The sequence below is a fragment of the Orycteropus afer genome, unplaced genomic scaffold (assembly GCF_000298275.1).
Source record: "Orycteropus afer afer isolate SDZICR_OR568_19922 unplaced genomic scaffold, OryAfe1.0 scaffold00272, whole genome shotgun sequence".
NCBI classification, from domain to species: Eukaryota; Metazoa; Chordata; class Mammalia; order Tubulidentata; family Orycteropodidae; genus Orycteropus; species Orycteropus afer.
Window position 1 is genome coordinate 3,700,584 of NW_006921859.1, and position 21,071 is coordinate 3,721,654.

General features: G+C 45.2%; 1 protein-coding gene across 1 annotated transcript; it reads left to right on the forward strand.

The window, feature by feature from the left end:
• Positions 1–4,574: 4,574 nt before the first annotated feature.
• SYNC (syncoilin, intermediate filament protein) lies at positions 4,575–20,706 on the forward strand. Its single transcript, XM_007950432.1, has 4 exons — positions 4,575–4,627; positions 10,284–11,430; positions 18,743–18,867; positions 20,649–20,706. The coding sequence occupies exons 1-4, from the start codon at positions 4,575–4,577 to the stop codon at positions 20,704–20,706; spliced, it is 1,383 nt and encodes a 460-aa protein (XP_007948623.1).
• Positions 20,707–21,071: the final 365 nt, after the last annotated feature.

Consider the following 21,071-nt stretch of genomic DNA (forward strand, 5'->3'; position numbering starts at 1 on the left):
TCATGAAGTTGTAGAGTCTGGCAAGTCCCAAGCCCATGGGTCAGACATCAGGCTGGAGGTATCTCCTGACTCACATAGCTGCAAGGGTTGACAAACCCAAGATTTACAGGTCAGATGGCAAGCTGCTAGTTCATGAACTGCAGAGACTGATGAATCCAAGATTGGCAGGTAAAATGGCAGGCTGCTGGCTCAACTCAAGTCCAAAGAACTAGAGGTCAGATGATGACAAGTCAGATGCAGGATCCAGATTGCAAAAAGTTAGAGGCTTTGCCAGAATGTCCACATATATTGGAAGCAGGCCATATCCCTGAGAAAACTCCCTTTCAACTGATTGACTTATCACGACAGATCTCATCATGGAGGTGATTACATTATATCAGGTTTTGTCATGGGAGATTACTACATCAAACCTGCCAAACCTCTGAGAATCATGGCCCAGCCAAGTTGACACACGACTTGAACCATCACAGCCAGTGCCCTGAATTCAGACTTCTAACCTCCTAAACTGTGAGAAAATAAATTTCTGCTGTTAAATTTTTTGTTAAAGACATCTACTTGTGGTATTTCTGTTACAGCAGCTCTAGTTAACTAAGATATTACCTCTCTGCCAGAGTAACTGTAGGCTACAGTGAGTAGTGATGTAAGCAGTGTAGGCTAACAAGGACCCCCTCCGATTGCGACCCTCCCCAGATTGATGACCAGGAAGTCACTGCTCACCTAAGATGGCCTTCTTTTCTGATCCCAACTATTTTGGTTTTGTTTTTTGGTGGGAAATTAGGGAGAGCATCTCCCAAAATTATATACTGAGGACCCAGCTTCCCTGGGTTTAGTTCTTATCTCAGGGGTTTCAGCAAGAAACAGGAGCACACCCAACACATTTCCAAGAGGAGGGTTTAATGTAGGGTGTGGGCAGGGATGATGAAGCACCCTAGGGCTTGAAACATTATCACCTCTGGGCCTGAAGGGGCAAGGGGAGGGAGCCTTGTAAACAAACCTAGCCAGGATGGTACCCATGGCAGTAGGGACACCAAACAGAAGCTGTGGCTTTTGGAGGAGAAACATTGTAACTGCCAAAATCTCGGTGGGGCAAAGCTAATAAATATCCTGATTTCACTCTCCTTCCTTCTGATCCCCTGCCAGTGTCTTTTATTGGGCAAACCCTAGGTGAAACCAGAGGCAAGGGGACTAGGTGAGGCTGTCAGCAGGAGCCAGCCCCAGGACACAGGGTAGGGCAGAGATTAGGCAGAGTGGCCAGCCCAGGGGCTTCTCTCTTTTTCCTGGCTTTTCTGGAGGGGCTGAGAGAGAGTGGTCACCTCTGCCTTTCAAAGCAGAGTCTGACTCTGACACCTTTTCTCATCCTTCCAGGCCCAGCTTACTTTGAACAAAAAGCTGATCCCAGTCTTGGTTTATTTCTCCCACCCCCTGTCCACCCAGTTCTCAGTGCCTACCACATTACCTAATCCATGACTTGGCGTTATTCTCTGGGTAAATTGGTCTCCCTAGGAGACAGTTCTAGCCTACTCTCTGCTGTGAGCTCCGTGCAGGAGGGGGGTTAGGGCTAAATAAGGCCGTTTGCCCCACACAGGGCCTGGCACAGACCAAGTGCCAACATCTGCCAAGTGAACTAAGTCCTGTGGCCTCCTTTCCTCACTTTGCCTTGGTATGCACTGTCTGGGCACATATTTATGTCTGTATCGCTGAGTAGACAGGGGGCTCCTGGATGGTGAATGGCACAGGCCTGGTGCACAGCAGGTATCAAATGTTGCCTAAATCAACCTAGGTAAAACCATACTTCTTTCCTTCATTCATTTCACACTGTTTATTGAGGTCCTACTATGCTCCCAAAAAGGAGCCCTGGTGGCACAGTGGTTAAGTAGTTGGCTGTTAACTGAAAGGTCAGCAGTTTGAACCCATCAGCTCTGCTGTGTAGAAAGATGTGGGCGCTTACTGTGGGTGCTAGGCAACTGGGGGCAGGGCAGTCTACTTCCGTAAAGAGTACAGCCTTGGCAGCCCTATTATGGGCCAGTCCTATAGGATCATTATGAGTCAGAATAGACTTGAGGGCAACAGGTTTGTTGTTTGTTTTTGATATTATGTTCCAGGCCCTGTGCTGGGGCCTGGGGACACAGCCGTGAAAAAGACACACCAAGATCCTGCTTTATGGAGTTCTCAACCTAGTGGGGAAAGAGGAGAAGGAAGGAATTGAAAATAAACAATATCATTGCAGATTGTGGTAAATGCTATGAAGAAAAGAAATAGGGAGATAGATAAGCAGTAAGTAGTAAGACATTTATTGTGTAAGGGCCAGTGCATCAGGGAAGGCTCTCTGAGGAGAAGACACTTGAGCTGAGATCTGAAGGGGAGAAGTAGGAAGCCAGAATATGAAAACCTAGAAAGGTGCTGTAGGCAGAGTAGATGCAAAAACAAAGGCCTAGAGTGGAGGGGTTTCTACTTCTGAAAAACCAGCCATATGCAAAGAAAAGCAAAACACCTGTGGAGCAGTTCTGCCCTGACACACACGAGGTCCCAAGGAGTCAGAGCTGATGGCCCTTGATTGTGGCGGGTTCAGTGTTTTAGCCTAAAGAAAGGCTTAGAGTAAGGCTAGGAGGGATTAAGAAATTCAGTCTTGGGGGCTGCCCAGGCCCAGCTCCTGGGCTGGGGGTTGGAGGGGGAGGGATGGCTCTTCAGAATGCTACCCCTGCTGCCTGTTGCCTAGCACCCACAGCAAACAGTGCTGCTGGCAGGCCTTGGCCTTGCCCTTGCCCCCACAGCTTCTCTCTGACTGGCAGCAGCTGTCAAGTGAGCAGCAGCTGAGACTTTGCCAGGCACCTCCCCTGGAATATTTCAGGGGTAAGTCAGAAAATGACCAGCAGCCTCCAAAACCCAACTTTTTCTCATTCATACCTTACAAGGGTATATTTGGCAGTCTTGGTGTTAATCCCTCACCCCCTTGCTTCAGAGAGAGATTTATAAATATACAACCTCAGGCAGCGCACTTGGACATGAGCACATGGATTACTGAACACGTACGCAGGCCCCTAGTCACACAGGATATGCCACACATCTGCTGGTGACCACCTCTCCCCATAATCACACGTGCCAATTGCTCACAGTCACCCAATCACACACATGACTATATACCTGTCCCATAAACACAGTCACAACAGACACACACAGAGACACTCTATGAGGGACATAGTCACTAACACACACTCATCCTGTGATCATTCAATCACACACATGACCATACACACACCCCATAAAGTTACAACAGTTACACACACAAACACTCCACAAAGGGCACTACGACCAGACATAACATCTCACAACCATTCAATTGCACACGCACATGCCCACACACACACATCTATCTCCAATTATCACAGTCACACATGGGGCATACAACCCACCACATTTCCCCCTCCACACTCCACACAGCCATGACCATATGCTCTACAGCCCTGTATGGGCACACTGATCACAACACACAAGCCCCCCTAGCACATACAGTCCAGTCACACCACTACCCTCCCCACCCTCATGCTCAAGACTGATTACAGGAACAACTCCAGCTCCTCGGGATTGTTACAGTGCAACGCATTCTTCTGTGATTGAGTCAAAACCTCTCCAGACCGAGGGGCTAAGTGGAAAAAAAGGAATCAGAAGGGAGAGTGCTGGTCTGGGAAGGGGCCCAGCAGCTTCTTTCCATGGGAAGAAGACTTCAGTGTTGAAGTCTGATCCTGATAGTGAGGGGCTGAGGACTTAGGGGGTGGGAGTGGTGTGACGCTTGGAGTTGGCAGAAGCAGGGCTGGGTGCGAGTGACAGGTGGAACAAGGGGAAACCTTTGGGGGGAGGGAGCCGGGACGGAAAACGTTGTTAAATATGGATTCAGCTTTACAGGCTTAATCCTTCCCAGGCAACCCTCCCACCGCCCTGCCCTAACCCTGCCACAGGCCCCCAGGCCCCAGACTGTCCCCGAGCAGGGTGTGGCTGTGTGCTCTCCTCCCCAGTCCACGCCCTGCCCCACCCTTCACGACAGCTGCGGACACAGTGCCCCGGGGCGCCGAGGGTGGCTGCCGGGCGCGCTCTGCCCACTGCGCGAGTGGGGATCCGAGGGCGTCGAGCTGCAGCGGACATTCCGGAACACTTGCGGGCGAGGGTGCTGGGTCCTTCTTAGTTCCCCAAACCGTGCCCCTACGGCCAGCCGGCCAGGGCAAGGGGCTCTACTGGGGCTGCACAGTGCCCCCCCCCGCCCCATACCAGGACCCTGGGCCGAGAAGGGCGGAGAGAAAGAAGGTTCAGGAAGATCTCAGGGCTGGCTGGTTTGCGAAAGGCCGCTCGACTTCCCCCACCCCCACCCTGGGCTGGTCTCGGGTGGGACGGCCTCTCCCCGCCCCCCGGGCCGCGGGGCCCGCTCCCTCCTCCTACGGCTGGAGTCCGGGCCAAGTGGGTGCGCCCGGCCCGGGCGCCCGGGATCCGGCTGCAGCTGACAGTGCGGCGGGCAGGCGCCGGAGCTAGCGGCCCGCAGGGCTGGCTATTAATAACGCGGCTGCTGAGCCCGGGGTCGCGCAGCCATGGCCAGCCCGGAACCCCGGTGCGGCGGGGACAGCGCCGCCCAGGCCGCGAGGTAGGACCGTCCAGAGACCGCGTCGCCGCCCCTTTGGGGAGGGGGCGCAGGGTAATCCCTTCCCCCACGCATGAGCACCCTATGGTTGGCTGGGAAGTAGTGGTCCAGCCGGGCTGGGGCACGGGGCAGAGCCAGCCTATCCATGGCAGATAGGGGTATCTTTCTAGGCCAGAAGTTGTGGCACCTCAGTTAGTCTGTGGCTTTTTATGATATCCTCCCCTTCCACTGGGCTGTGTGAGAATTAACCCTTTCAGACCAGTGGGCATCAACTATTCAGACAAATGCTATTTGGTACTTAGTGGCCTAAGACAATCTTACTTTCCTTTCTTCCTCACCCCAAATGTCATGTGGGATGGAGGCCTCCAGCTGCTGAATTCCTGTGTGGAAGCCACTTGGTGCAAGGTTGAGCCTAGGCCAACTTGAAGAGCCTGTTCAGGCTGCTGGCTTTCTCCTGTCTGGGCCTAGAATGGAGGGTCAAGGCAGGGCCTAGTGTCCTCGACCAGCAGGGGGCCTTGGCTGGGCAGGAGTTCTGGAGAGAGGCCTTCCCCCATCTACTCACACTCTCAGTTTATGGCTAGTCAGGGGGAAGGGACCTGTGGCTGAGGAGTTTGGGGTGACTGGGGAGTATTTTGGCCCCAGGTCAGAGTATGGCCCTGCAACTTTCAGTGTACTGAGAGGCAGAGGTGCAAATTTACCATCACTCCATCCACACAAACCCTTTTTCTGTCACACATGGGTACAAGGCCGAGCACACAGTCTTAAACACAGAAGCTTACGGTAACTGCCATACATGCATATAGGTACAGGTGGAGTCACAGACATGTGCTTGTACAATGTCACACACACTCCCAGACACAGCCCTGATGGACATGGTGGGGAGCTGCAGGACTACAATGAGGACAAAACAGGGAGAGTGGCTGAGGCCCGAGGGAGTCTGAGGTCAGGGGCCCCAGCTGCACTCACTCCCTCTCTTCAAGGCCTCCCATAATCTGCTTCTTTCCTAACTCCTTGTAGAGAAAAGGCTGTGTGAGGGCAGTGAGCAGCTAGCAGAGGGCCTGGCACTGTGGATGGTCACCACAACCATGAGGCAACATGGTGTATGGTAACAGCACTGGCAGTCAGGAGGCCTGGGTTCTACTTCTAGCTTTGCCACTTGACCTTGGGCATGTTTCCTCCTTGGATCTCAGTCAGTTTCTGCCTGCCTGCCTTCTACAGAGCCCCACCCTGGAATATCGAGCAGAATGAGAACTACACGTGTCCTTAGGAAATTCACCATCAGCAGAGTCAGACAGATGCACATCTATAACAGAAAGCACTAAGTGCGAAGAGCAGCTGCATATGAAGTGCCTTGAGAACACAGAGAGGGAGTTTATAGAAAACACTTCACAGAGATGGAAGTTTGAGCAGGGCTTGAAGGATGAGTAGAAATTTGTTAAGAAGGTAGATATGAAATACATTTTGAATGCTGTTAAACATGCTGTAGTTATTTTACCCCCTTTAGACCTTCTGCCTACCGTAGGGGGAGAGGCAACGGAGCCGTAATTTGTTGCTCTGGAGTGGGCTGCCGGCCTTGTCCGGGCTCTGCCACTTATAAGTGTGGAGCCCTATGTGAATTCTTTAATCTGTTTGTGCTTTGGTCTCCTCATCTAGAAACTAGGTGGATAATAAAGAATATTATATAAATGATGGAGTCTCTGGAGGGCACAGTTAAGTGTTCAGCTACTAATCCAAAGGCTGTTGGATCAGCTCTACCCCGAAGTGCGTCAGATTGTACTTGGTGCTCTTCTGAAAGGTCACAGCCACTGAAAACCACATGGAGCACAGGTCTACTCTGAAATATGCATGGGGTTGCCATGAGTTAGAATCAAATTGACGGCAACTGTATTGGTTATTTATATAAATATTCACGTAAAGTGCTTAGAAATAGTGTCTTGAGCACAGTAAGGCATTCCAAAGTGGAACACTGTCTGCCGGGAAAGTAGAGACTGTCAAGTTTCAGGGTGGGCCTGGCTGGGTGGGTAGGTGTATCATTCCCAGTGCTAGGAGCTCTACTTACCCAGGTTGTGCAGGATTGTTCTCTTGTCAGGTGATGTATTTGTTGTTGTTTGGTACCTGTCAAGGCAGTTCCAGCTCAGCACCCCTACATTCAACAGAACAAAACACCGCCCAGTCCTGTGCGCTCCTCACAATCCTCACAATCGTTGCCATGCTTGAGCCCGTCATTGCAACCCACAGTCTGTCTCATTGAGGGTCTTCCCCTTTTCCGCTGATCCTCTACTGTACCAAGCATGATATCCTTTTGCAGGAATTGGCCCCTCTGACAACATGACTGAAGTCTGGCCATTCTGGCCTCTAAGGAGCATTCTGGCAGTATGTACTGCATTTTTCAGCTGTATCCTTCAGACATTGTGGACTAAGAGCGGGAAGTGTAAAAACTTAATACATGTTCTGGATTGTCAAGCATTGGGTGGGCTGCAGGGAGTGATGTGAGATGAGGCTTAAAAAGTATGTTTTAAGGGCCTTGAATCTGTGCTAAGCAGTTGGTTATCTGTGGGTGAAGAGCAGTATGATTGGCTCGATGTTGTAAGGTCCTCAGTGGTGCAAATGGTTTGCATTCAAGTACTAACCTAAAGGTTGGCAGATTGCACCCACGCACCCAGTGGTGCCACAGAAGAAAGGCCTGAAGATCTGCTTCTGTAAAAGATTACAACCAAGAAAGCCCTAAGATGTAGTTCTTTTTTTTTAAAAGTTTTTATTATAACTTGGGTGAAAGTTTAGAGACCAAAATTCGTTTTCCAGTCAACAATTTGTACACATTTTGTTTTGTGATATTGGTTGCAATCTCCTCAATATAACAGCATGCTTCCCACTTCCTCCTTGGTCACCCCATATCCATTTGTCCTTCTTTCCTGTCCCTTACTGCTTTGGGAGCTTTGTTTTTGGACAGATGCTTACATTTTGGTCTTCTTTGGTTGATTGTACTGAGGTGTATATTTCTTCACTTTATAGGCCTGTCTATTGTTGTTGATCCCCAGGTCTGGGTTCGGTTCCAGCCTTGAAGGGTCTCTGAGGGCCACAGTCTTAGAAGTGTCACCTGTCTCCATCACACTAGCAAGTATTGTTTTTTTTGTGTGTGATTTTGAATTTTGTTTTACTCCTCCCTGCCCTCCCTTCTTTGCCCAGGACCTTCTATTGTGATCCTGATCAGAGCAGTCGGTAGTGGTAGCCGACCACCACCACTGGTCTCAGGCTCTTGGAGGCTGTGGTTTGAATAGTCTGTTAGTCTTTGATTTTCTTTACTCTTCTTTGCTCCAGACAAGGAGAGACCATACGATGCTTCTTAGATGGCTATTCGTAAGCTTTTAAGACCCCAGTTACTACCCTATGGAGTAGTTCTATTCTGCAGCACAAAGGAATCACCATGAGTCGGATGGCAACGGTTAGTGGGCTGACTGTGGAACTGTAGAAAACAGATTGGGAGGGGGAGAAGGAAGAATACTGGAGACAAAGAGACCTGTTAAAAGGCTGGTGCAAAAGTCCAGGGGAGAGATGAGGACTTGGCCTAGGGCCCTGACAGTGGAATGGAAAAGAGGAGGGATGGAGATTGGAGACTTCCTGAGATAGAAAGGTCAATTCTTAGTGAATTGGCTGTATGAGGGAGTAAAGAAGCTGTCAAAAGCTTTCTTTCCCGGTCTGTGTGGAGTATGGTGACGTGTCTCCATGAGCTGGAGAATACAGCTGAAGCAGCTTGGGCAGGAGGAAAATTTGGCAGTTGAGTTTGCAGTGTCAAGTGACATCAGGTAAAGATATCGGAAAACCCGTTCCTCTCTGGTTAAATGAGGTGAATGAACAAGGCAGTTGTTGAGGTTGTCTTTGAATTTTAAGTTTTAGTGTGGCTGCTGAGTTGAATGAGGCCAGCAATGTCTGAGGCCTATTGAAGCCTCACTTTTTGGTTTCTAGAGGGCCAACATGTAGGGAATCCCAAGGTGTTAGAGAGGGGGACAGAGTATACAACAATCTAAAACAAAAACAATCTTTATTGGGACTTGGAGTTAAGGTGAACCTTAAAACCTGGACATAAGTAGCCTTTTTTAGGACAGATAAATCAAATGCTTTGGTATATGGAGCTTTTCATTTATGCTTTATATCTCAAAAAAAAAAAAAAAGAAATTTCTTAAAAGTAATGCTCAAAATTTACTTTGTTTTCTAACTGGTGCACACTACCATAGTTTCCTTGAGCAAATTGCTTAATCTCTCTTAACCTCAGTTTCCTGATCTGTAAAATGGGGCTGATATGTATAACTACCATATAGACTTGTTATAAGCATTAAGTGAGCTGATATATGTAAAGCATTTACAACAGCGCCTGGCACATAGTAAACCCTTTATAATTTATTATTATTATTTTCATGGTATTTTATATTTTCAAAGAATTGCTCAGAGATCCAAGGCAGATACGGTGCATTTGAAACAAGAAAAACTAGAGCCACTTGAGGGACAACAATGCAAGAGAGCATCCCCAATTGGAGTTGAGTAGGCTGGCACGCAGCTGGGTCAAGGAGCTCATTAGTGGGAATTATAGAATCTCAATTCCAAGAGCCCTTGGTAGGCTAGAAGGATGGGCCAATCCTAACAAGATGGAATTTTACAGGCACAAGAGATGTGATTTAAAAGCACTTGGTATAAAACGTTGTAGGGGTTTTAGTCAAACTCAGCATTTGTCAAGTGTATGCTGGAGTTGCCCTATGTGTTAAGAGAATCTTGGCTTAATCAACAGGAGTATAGTGTCCAGAGTTCTCTGCTCAGAGCATAGCTGGGGTACATCCCCAGGGGGCAGTGACAATCTGGAGCCTGGTCGGAAAGAAGTGGCCCAAATGAAGAGAGACTGGAAAACTTGGCATGTATGGAATAATTGAAAAGCCAGATAAATTAGTCACCTTGAAGTGTTTAAAAAGCTTATGTGGGAAAGATGTTAGATTTGTCATCTGGTTTTAGAAGAATCAAGTCCAACAGATAAAAACTGCAGGTCTTCCTGTGGCTTCCAGCCAAATAATAGATAGGAATATGGGGTGAACATTTACCTCAGGTAGATACATACACCCCTTGGAGCGATCAATCATGGGGGAACAGAAGGGCAGTGTTTGCATAGGTAGACAGTTGGGGTGGGGTGTGATGTCTGGGAGTGCATGGGAGGGAAGGACATGGATAAGACGTAACTACAGGGAGGAAGTGGGAAGAGAGCTGTTACACTGTGGGCAACTGCAGTCAATGTCATGAAACAATGTGTATGAACTGCTGAATGGAAAATGAATTTGCTCTGTAAACTTCCACCCAAATCACAATAAAAATTTAAAAAAAAAAAAAATGGACGTCTTCTCCCAACATTAGAATTTTCTTATGACAGAGGACAAATATATAGTGGTCCCTCAGGTATGAGTTTCCCATCTTTGAAGGTATATAAGGATCCATTTACACTGTGGGGATGTTGTCAGGGGTTCTAAGCTGTGGACTGTGTGGGGAAGGAATATAAGGGAACAGACTGGTGACCTGTGAGTTCTGAAAAGCTGATGTAACCTAGGCCTGAGACCTAATGAGTCGTCATCAACCATCCTGGGATTGTGGTTGCCTTCTCACTTTACATCATTTCTACTTGCAGGGAAACAAAGGCAGAGGCCAAGTCCACTCTTCAGGAGGAGAGCTCCAAATCCCCCAATGAGGTAGAGACCTTCAACCCAGAGCTTCCTCTATCTTTGGAGGGGACCTTGAACCTAGAGGACATTCTCTACCTGGGAGATACAGGTGACCTTGATGAGACACTGTTTGTGGAAGAAACTGAGAAGCCAGAGGAGACACTGTTTATTGAGGAGACAGTGCAGCCAGATGAGACACTGTATGTGGAAGAGACAAGGAAGCCAGAGGAGATATGGTCTGTGGAAGAGCCCACGAAGCCAGCAAAGGCTGTAAGCCCAGAGCAGATCGAACATGTGGAAGAGATAGTCACAAGGGAGGAGAACTCTAACCCTGAGTTGAGCCTCAGGGCAAGGCCCAGTGCAAGCACAGAGGAGGCTCTGAGCATAGAGGACCTGGAATTGCTAGAGGAGCGTTTCCAGCAGTGTGTCCAAGCTGTGGCCCAGCTGGAAGAGGAGAGGGATCAGCTCATCCATGAGCTTGTGTTGCTCCGGGAACCAGCCCTACAGGAGGTGCAGCAAGTCCATCAGGACATCCTGGCTGCCTACAAATTGCATGCCCAAGCAGAGCTGGAGAGGGATGCACTGAGGGAGGAGATCCGGCTGGTCAAGCAGAAGCTGTTCAAGGTAACAAAGGAATGTGTGGCCTACCAATACCAGCTGGAGTGCCACCGGCAGGATGTGGCCCAGTTTGCTGATTTCCGGGAAGCGTTGACTACACGGGCATCCCAGCTTTCAGAAGAGCTGGCCCAGGCCAGGGATGCCTATCAGAAGCAGAAGGAGCAGCTGAGACAACAACTAGATGCACCCCCGAGCCAGAGGGATGGGCACTTTCTCCAGGAGAGCCGGCGGCTCTCTGCCCAGTTTGAGCACCTCATGGCCGAAAGCCGCCAGGGCCTAGAGGAAGAATATGAGCCCCAGCTGCTGCGGCTCCTAGAGAGGAAAGAAGCTGGGGCCAAAGCTCTACAGAAAACCCAGGCTGAGATCCAGGAGATGAAGGAGGCTCTGAGACCCTTGCAAGCCGAGGCCCAGCAGCTCCGCCTGCAAAACAGGAACCTGGAGGACCAGATGACACTTGTGAGGCAAAAACGAGACGAGGAGGTGCAGCAGTACAAGGTAGGCCCATTGAATATGAAAGCAAATCCTGTCTTTTAGCTTGGGGAAGGGAAAGGTGACCAGAATCAAGTATCTTTGAGACTGAATCAAACTCTTAGTTGTAGAAGAAACCATTATTTGGGGCCATTTCACCCACTTTTTTCATTCTTTGTTCATTCAGGCCTGTGCTAGGAGTTGAAAATTACCAGTACTATTTTAATTGACACAGAACTTTCACATCTGATCCTCACATTAGTCCTGTAAACCAAGTATTACCATTTTCTATACATGAGGAAACTGAGGCTCAGTGAGTGAGAGTAATTTGAACCTTGGTCTGACCAACCCAATATTTATCCTCATTCCATAGTACCATTTTCCAATTCCGACTGGCTCATACTTGGGTTTATATAGAGGGAATCAGCTAGGTAGAATTAATTCAGCCCCTCCTCTCTACCCCATACTCACCCTTGAGTCCCATCTGACTTGTTTTTCCAATCTTAAAATTGGAATGAAATCTATATTCCTCACTCTCCTTATTTGTGCATTTGTCATCATCTCCCTTGTATTCAAGGTATTTCTGATTACGTGAGCCAGTTCTAATCCCTTTTTAGAACAGAGTTGGATAAAAATACTAAATGAATAAACAACTGTGTCTGCTTTCCAGACTCTGAGCTTTCGGAAGGTAGGGAGAATGTTTTATCTATCTCTGTGTTCTTTTCTGCCACCCATGGCTCTGAACATACATCAGTTAAGTGCTGAATTAAATTTATGCTGCTGGGCACTGTGAGACAATTACAATGCAGTGCCTTTTAGAACAGTATTTTTGTCATTTGGAACATATATTCCGTTGGATAAACTTAAAAACCTTATGCTCTCTGATTCTGATCCATCTGTAAGGGAATGTATCCCCTGTTGAAAATGGCTGTTATCCACCTGAGTGAAGATCTTTAATCTTTCTGTAGTACGTGTTATGAACACTTGGATTTTTTGTTATAATATTGTTTTCAGATGATGCATACTTTTAGTTCCTTTACCCACCCCACTCCTCTCCCAAATTGACTTTTTACTGGTTCACAATCTAGCATAAATACTGCCCGTAACAGCTTATACTCAGATTGACATTACACTAATAATTGTAATCCAGGCTAGAAGGTATTATGTGATTAAAAAGAAGTGCAAGTTAAGAGTATTTCTGGAATATCGGAGGGATTATTTCTAGCTATGGGTTAAATCAGAGACCTCTTCATGGAAGAAGGGGTGGGATTTGAGACAAGCATTGAAGGGAAGCTCTAGACCAGCACAACTGTCCAACATAAATTATAATGAGAGCCACAGAAGTGATTTTAAATTTTCTAATAGCCACATTAAAAAAGAAAAACAGGTGAAAGTAATGTATTTTATTTAACCTACCTAAAATACAATCCCAAAATGTAAATTAATATAAAAAATCATGAACTATTTTACTTTCTTCACTGTATTTTTGGTATCTGGTTATTTTACATTTTCAAAAACTAAAAAGACCAAACCCACTGCCATCTAGTCGATTCCAACTCATGTTGTTGTTGTTATGTGCCGTCAAGTGGGACCCAACTCATAGTGACCCCTCCTTGGGTTTCCCAGGCAGTATCACTATGGAAGTAGATTGCCCCATCTTCCTTCCAAGGAGTGGCTGGTGGGTTTGAACCACTAGCCTTCTGGTTAGCAGTCAAGTGCCTTAGCCACTATGCTACCAGAGCTCCTAGTGACCTCTATTGGGCTTTGAAGGTAGTAGACTGCCCCATCTTCCTTCTGTGGAGTGGCTGGTGGGTTTGAACCACCAACTTTCTAGTTAGCAGTCAAATGCCTTAGGCACTGTGCCATCAGAGCTCCTTATTTTACATTTTCAGTATATCTATATTTGGACTAGCAATATTTCAAGTGCTAAATAGCCACCACATGTGGCTGGTAGCTATCTGGACAGTGCATATCTGGACATGTAGAAATGCCAGGAACTAGATGGTGCAAAGACACAGGAGGTATGAGAACAGAGCATGTTCAGGAAATTAGTAATTTTGGGAAAAACTATATAGGTTGGGATGGATCACACTGGGCTTTGAAATCCAAACTAGGGAGTTACTGTGGTTAGGAAGTTACTGTAGGTATGAGTTAATGAGGGCAGTGGGAACAGAAAGGAAGGATGCAAGAACAATTGCAGAAAAATACACTTGGCAATTGAATGACTGAGGTAGGGAGGTAGGGAGTCAAAGAGGATGCTGAGATTTCAGGCATGGTTTAGTAGGATGCTTAGGTCATAAGCAGGAAACTCTCTGGGTAAGAGTTTTCTGACACCATACCTGAGAAGTTATAGTCAGAAATCATTATTTCCCCTAATGATTTAAATTATCGTACTGGGTTTATTTTAGATTTCAAGGATCATTTTAAGAAACATTCTTGATATGAACTTACCCTATTGCTGTACCATAATTAACATAGGAATCAAGGTGTGAAGGACCCGATTCTTTCTAAAATGGCTTCCTGAACTGTTTACTAGAGGTCACCTCCGGCATTGGATTACTTTTCAACGGTGACCCTTTAATCCCGAGGCTGTGCTCCACTCTGACCAACTGCAAACTCTGTCTCTTCCATCACCATCCTTGTTCATTCATTTAACAGATTATTTTCTAAGTGCCTACTTACTGTGTGCCAAGCAGTAAGCTAAGTGTTGACAATAAAGGAATGAGAAAGGTGGGGTTCCTGCCCTCAAAGAGTTTGCAGTCCAGGAGGGATGCCAGGTAAAATTAACGTATTTTATGAAATTTAAGATATTGTCGGTTTTAAGGTGCATCCTGATTTGGAAATTTAAAATGTGAAAAGTTATTTTAGAATTAATGAAAGAATTATAAGCAGTTATATTTGTAGGAATCAGGCACTCTACCAATGAAGCAGGCATGATTACCCCTGCCTGGGGAAGCAAGGAGGAATTTCATACAGGGTTAACAGTAGCTAGTGCTCTGGTGGCATAGTGCTTGAGTCATTTGACTGCTAACCAGAAGGCTGGCAGTTCAAACCCACTAGCCATTCCTCAGAAGGAAGACTGGGCAATCTACTTCTGTAATGATACCGCCTCGGAAACCCAAGGAGGGGTTGCTATGAGTTGAATCGACTCGACACCAGTGAGTTTTTTTTTTTTTTTTGATTTAGTGCTCTTTGAACACTTGCTATATGCTAGGCGAGGCACTTGAAGTATTTTACATGTAATGACTCATTTAATCAATACAGCTCTGCGAGGCAGGTATGAACTACTGTCAGCACTTAAAAAACGAGAAAACAAGTGAGGCAGAGCAGTTAAGTCATTTGTCTAGGGTTATACGGCTAAGAAGTGATGGAGCAAGCATTTGACCCTGAGCAATCTAGCTCAAGTCCATACTTCATCTCTACAAGGTAGTTGACTTGGGCCTTGAAGAAATTCATTGGGCAGACAAGGGAAAGACATTCTAGGCAGAAGGAGCAGCTTGTATAGAAGCATGAAGACACAAAATGACATGTTATGGGAAGTGAGCAGCTCAGTGTGGTTGATCACAAGGAATGTGAGAAAGACACATGAGGCTGGGGAGGGGTTTTAAAGAATCTTAAAGAACAGATTTTAAAGAACTCTCAGTGCTTTTCAAAACAGGTTGTCTCCAAAGTCACAGACCTTCCCCAAAGCAGAATTTTACCTGGACTATCAATCAGGTAAACAGGTGAAAGAGGAGCTACTCTGACTACAGAGGCAAGGGGATCCTAATTTGGTGTCCTCCTGGGATTTCACTGAAAACATCTAAAGAGCTACAATTTTTAGGCACTGACATCATGTAATAAAAATTATAGAGATTTAGAAAAGCAACAAAGCAGAATGGTTAAGAGGATGAACTCTAAGCCTATCTGTGGCAAATTACAACTCTTCCTAACAGGGAAGCTAACTTGGGGCGAATTAACCTCTGTGGCTGAGATTCCTCACATGTAAGATGGGATTAAAAACACTGTCCCCTGATAGGGTTTGTAAAGCACCTATTTTCAGTGGTGCCTGGCACATCCAAACCAAAAAACCAGTCCCTGCTGTCACGTTGACTCCAACTCATAGTGATCCCTCCTTGGATTTCCAAAGTGGTATCTCTACGGAAGTAGATTGCTCAGTCTTCCTTCCGAGGAGTGGCTGGTGGGTTTGAACCTCCAGCCTTCTGGTTAACAGTCAAATGCCTTAGACACCATGCCACCAGAGCCTGGCACATAGGTATGCAATATTTAGATGGCAGTGTGGAAGGTAGATTGAGAGCATGGAAAAACTTTAGACCTTTTGAGGGAAAGATTTTACATGAGACATTTCTGAGGTAAAATGCATAGGATTTGGTGACTGGTTACTGTGCGTGGGTGAGGGACTTGCTGAGAGTAATCCCAAGGTTTCTAGTCTGAGATTGGCAGATTCCTTATGCTATTAACTGAAATGGGGAGTTTGCTGAGTATTTCACGTCAGCAAGCATTCTCTGTAAGGCAATGGAGATACCAAGAATTAGGAGCCTACAATCTGATGGGAAGTTAAATATGAGTAGAAGACAAGCAGCATCATGAGGGAACAGATGTCAAGAGCCTTCCTTCCTTTTACCTCCTCACAGCCACCCCTGCTCCAACCAAAAAAGCCAAATTCACTGCCGTTGAGTCAATTCCGACTCATAGCAACTTCCATTGGATTTCCAAGGCAATAAATCTCTGTGGAAATACATTGCCTCATCTTCTTTCCGTCGAACAGCTGGTGGGTTTGACCCACCAACATTCTGGTTAGTCAAATGCTAGGAACTGCACCACCATTGCTCTAGCCATTACAAATTACCTGCATTCTAATGAGCCACATTTCCCCTTAATTCCACACCTGCATATTTGACCAGAACTCATGTGATAGATACTCCTCTCCCAGGTTTCCACAGCATCAGTCACACCGTATTTCGTTGTTTCCCCCTCGAGTGGAGACTGTTATTTTTTTCTATGTCTGTGGCCTAAATCGTTTCCAAGTAGAAAATTAATACTGCCAATAAAAGTGCTACTGAGATTCGAGTAAGGCATGATGATTTAGTATTGGGGACGCTGGAGACTGACACGCACTGGCCCTTGAATAATCGGTAGGATGAGGCTGGGGGTGGGCGAGAGCAAGGGGCAGGCTGGCTAAGCAAGGGAAGTGGCAGGAACAGTCCGAGATCTCTAAGTTGGTCACATTAGACAGCAGTGTCCAATAAAAATATCATGCAAGCCACAAACATCATTTAACCTTTATAGGAGCCACGTTAAAAAAATGAAACCTGTGTGTTTTACACTTATAGCCCTCTCCGTTTGAACTAGCTGTACTTCAAATGCTTCCACATGTAGCTAGTGGCTTCTATATTGCACAGTGCAGGCTAGACAAAAAGTTATTATGGAAGAGCACTGGAGGTTCAAATTAGGATAGGAGTCAAGTTAGAGTGGGTCTTAGTACCAGACTAAACAAGGTGGAAAGGCTTTGAAGGATTCTGAGGTGATAAAGCAACTTTGGGAAAGTTAATCTAGTGGTGCTACATAGAAGTGAGGGACTGGAGTGTTCTTAGTGTTAGTCCTTCCTTCATTCCAGTGACATTGTTCAGCCCTGTCAGAGCTGATCACTAATGGTGCAGACTGCCTTCCCAAGTATGTACTCCTGTTCCTCACCAAAGTAACAGGTTTGCTAGGTATTGAGCACTGGGAAACTGGGGCACAGAGTTATGTAGATATTCACTTTTATGTGGTGAGGGTGCACCTCTCTGTGTGGTGCCAATGCAAGGCTGGGCACCAAAAAACTCCAGCTTTTTGAAAAAGTTGATTAAAGCTGAGATTCAGCAGAGTATCAAAATTATGGACTGATGTGTCATGGGTACAATACCAAGGATGACTCAGAGAACAAATTATTTAGGTCCTCTAATAATAGCATGTACCCAAACTGGATTCCTATTATTCCTCAAAATCTGAGGTCAAGTCACTATCCCTTCAAAATATAACTTCCAACTTCTCCTTACCCCTGCCCTCCCCAACTCCCTGCTGCTTCCTTAAGGATTTATGCCAGCTAGCAGCTCAGCCAGAGAATGACTTGTTGCTATCTTCCTGACCTCACCCTTCAGGCATTAAGACTGGGTGAAGACAATTCACAGAACATACCCCAGCCTGGGTTTGGCAGAATGGGAAATGGACGGTTACCTGAAGGCTCTTGAGGGGCTCCTGGGCATTTCCCATTCCATCTACTATTCATAAATTGTTTTCTCAAAATGCCAGAGAAAGCAGGTTTTCAGAATTCAAATTAGAACAGAACAGGCCAAGGAAAAGCGTAAATGAATCTGAGTCATAAAAAAAGTGGATGAAGGAGAGTGTTGTTTATAGGTAGGGGGAGCAATAATACTTCCTACTGTGTCAGTTCAAGTTGCAGAAAGTATGAACATAATGGTGAAAGTGAACAAGCCACATATATAATAAAATATGCAATGGCTGTGATTTAGGGCAGAAATGGGAAAGCTGCTCCTATTTCTGACTTTCAGGGAGTCTGTCTTTCAAGTAAGAGAACTTCTACACAAATTCACAAAGTCTTTTTGTGTAATAAGTAAAAGATACAGGAAATTAACTATATACACGACAGCCATCACTCTTCAAATGCAAAAAAAAATAGGTTAAGTTCAATGATCAACTATTTTTCCTGTAAATAAGAGTCCCAAGTATTGCTTCCACTATTAGTTTTTTTCAACATAAACTGTTAAATTTGTTAGGATATTATAAAAACTTATTATCTTAAATGAAACAAACTTATATAGAGAGGGAGAAGTATATGAAATAAATTAAAAAAAAGTGTTATCAAACTTTCAGCTCACCAAGATCAGCATCCTCATCAATTAGGTAAGACTAAGGGAGCTCTGGTAGCATAGCGGCTAAAGCACTTGACTGCTAACCAGAAGGCTCGTGGTTCAAACCCACCAGCCACTCCTCGGAAGGAAGGTTGGGCAATCCTACTTCCGTAGAAACCCAAGGAGGGGTCGCTATGAGTTGGGGCCGACTTGACGGCACATAACAACAACAACAGATTACATGTCCACCATTTCCAGGATTCTAAGAAGCAAGCTGTCTTTAACAGACAAGAATTCTTTCAGGTCACATTCTCACCTTCTCAAGACACTTTACCTCATTGAACCTTTTTCCTAATATATCAAATAAAAGGGTAATAGCAGCCTCCATACTATTGTTAAGATTAATGTGTAAGAAAGTGCTATATAAACGATGAAGGGTAGTCACGTTTTCACTGCCTCATGAGAAATGTTCTTGGCCCTCCCTGCAGGAACAGCTGGAGGAAATGGAAGAACGACAGAGGCAGTTAAGAAGTGCAGTGCAACTCCAGCAGCAGAAGAACAAAGAGATGGAGCAGTTAAGGATCAGCCTCACTGAAGAGCTCTCGACCTATAAGTCAGTTTTTCCTGCCGGTCAAATCTTGTCTAACACTGGCTGACGGGGATGGTAGGGAGGACACACTACTCAGGGGAAATGGTTTTCAAACTGTGCTTATCCATGAACAGATGAAAAATGGCTCTCTTTTTTTAATTAAGGGCTAAGGAACAGGCTGAGCCTCCAACTTCTCAGGTGGAATAGAGACAATCTCAAGGTGATCCTTGTGATAGAAAAGTGGTGTTTGTATCTTAACTGCTTTCCTAATAATACTAATACCTTTTTTAAATTTTATGTCTAAAATATGTCTGATGACAATTAAATAATCAAAATGCCTGGTTCAGATATTTAGGGTTCAGTTGGAATATGTTTCTAAGTAGGACTCAACACATAATAGTAACACCAGGGACTCTGCAACAGGATAAACCATCGAGGCTCTGTGCAGTCTCTTTCCCATCCCACCTGCTATTCATAAACTGTTCTCTTAAAATAAGTTTCTCTGGTGGCATAGTGGTTAACGCATTAGGCTGCTAACCAAAAGGTCAGCAGTCTGAACCCACCAGCTGCTCCATGGGAGAAAGATGAGGCAGTCTGCTTCTGTAAAGATTTATAGCTTTGGAAACCCTATGTGGCCAGTCCTACTCTGTACTACAGGGTCACTATGAGTTAGAATCAAGTAGATGGCAGTGGGTTTTTAAACTGCCAGAGAAAGCATTTCTGTTATCAGAATTCAGTCTATGACAAAGGAGACCAAGAAGGGCAGATAAATGAATCATAAAAAAGCTGAAGGAGGGTGTTGTTTATGGGCAGGGAATTAATACTTCCTAACAACAACAACTGTATCAAGTTGCAAAAAGTATGAACATAATGCTTAATGTGAAACAAGCAACACACCTTATATAATAAAATAAGCAATGGCTGTTGATTTGCAACAGAAGTGGGAAAGCTGCTTGTATTTGGAAAGTGGCTGGCAAACCTGAAGGCATCTTTTATGACCAATTTAACTATTCAGAGAAGCACTGGCTAACATCCTACTTTGGTGCCGTATTCACTTGGCCCTTAACAAAGTGGTCAAAATATCACCTTCATACATCTTATTAAGGTAACAAAAATAAACAACATTCAGTTGAGGAACTCTTACCCACTGCTTTACCAATATGTTCTCATGTTCCTTACAAAGTTCTAGATTCCTCCTTAGATAAAGACACTAAGAATAAAAGAAAGTCTTGTGTCAAGTTGTATACTAGAGACCCATAAACTTTATTTTAACTTCCCATTTAAGCTTACATCTTGGATACAAATACACAAGTAACTTATAATTGATGCTTTTCTTAACTTACTTGGATTTTCTTTTACTATCTTTTATCCAGACAAAACTGATTCATACTTGTTTGGGAGATGACTAGAACCTTGTAATTGAGGAAAATGATCTGTTAAATGTGGGTAAGATTAAAAATACAACAGAAAAAGCAATGATTAATCCAAAGAAATGAAATTACGGAATTTCAGGCATTGTAATGTGTGTGAAGTTAGTCTGGGCAGAGAAAATTTTTACTTAGCCTTCTCCTGTAACAAACACATAGGTTACCATTCATTCTATCTTATAAACAACAGGCACTCAAATAATTTCAGGGCAGAAAAGCCTTCCCTGATCTTATGTATCATGTACATCATATTCTATCAACCTCCTTGCAATGTAGCTTGTACTAACTAAACTTCAGAAGTTTGTTATAAACTTCCTATTGCATCATTTCAAGTTGCAGAAAATGTAAAACTTAATCTTTTTTTCCCCAACCCTACAGGGGCTGTTTAGAAATCTGTGGACGAATCTGTACTCCAGAAACAAAAATAACTTCTTAGCAAAGGATCACTAAGTACCCTTTGGACATACACTTTCTTCCAGACAAGAGTACCAGGGACTTGGCAAGCAATTCGCTCTCTGAAAACTACAAATACTAGCTGATGTGTTTAAAAAGATTCTGGGGTTGGGATTCTGTTTCATAGGCTGCTAATACTGATCTCTATGCACTGAGCAATGAGAAAATGAGCCTTCTGTCCTCCATCAGCAGCCCTCACCTGCAAGCTGAGTAAAGAATTGACCTACGGACACCTTGCAGTACTCTGAAGAATGTACCTTGCCTTGTGTTGATGCAAATTAAAAACTTTTTTTTTTGGGGGGTGTAAAGATGGGGTCAAAAAAGCAACTGATTTCATTACATGGGTTT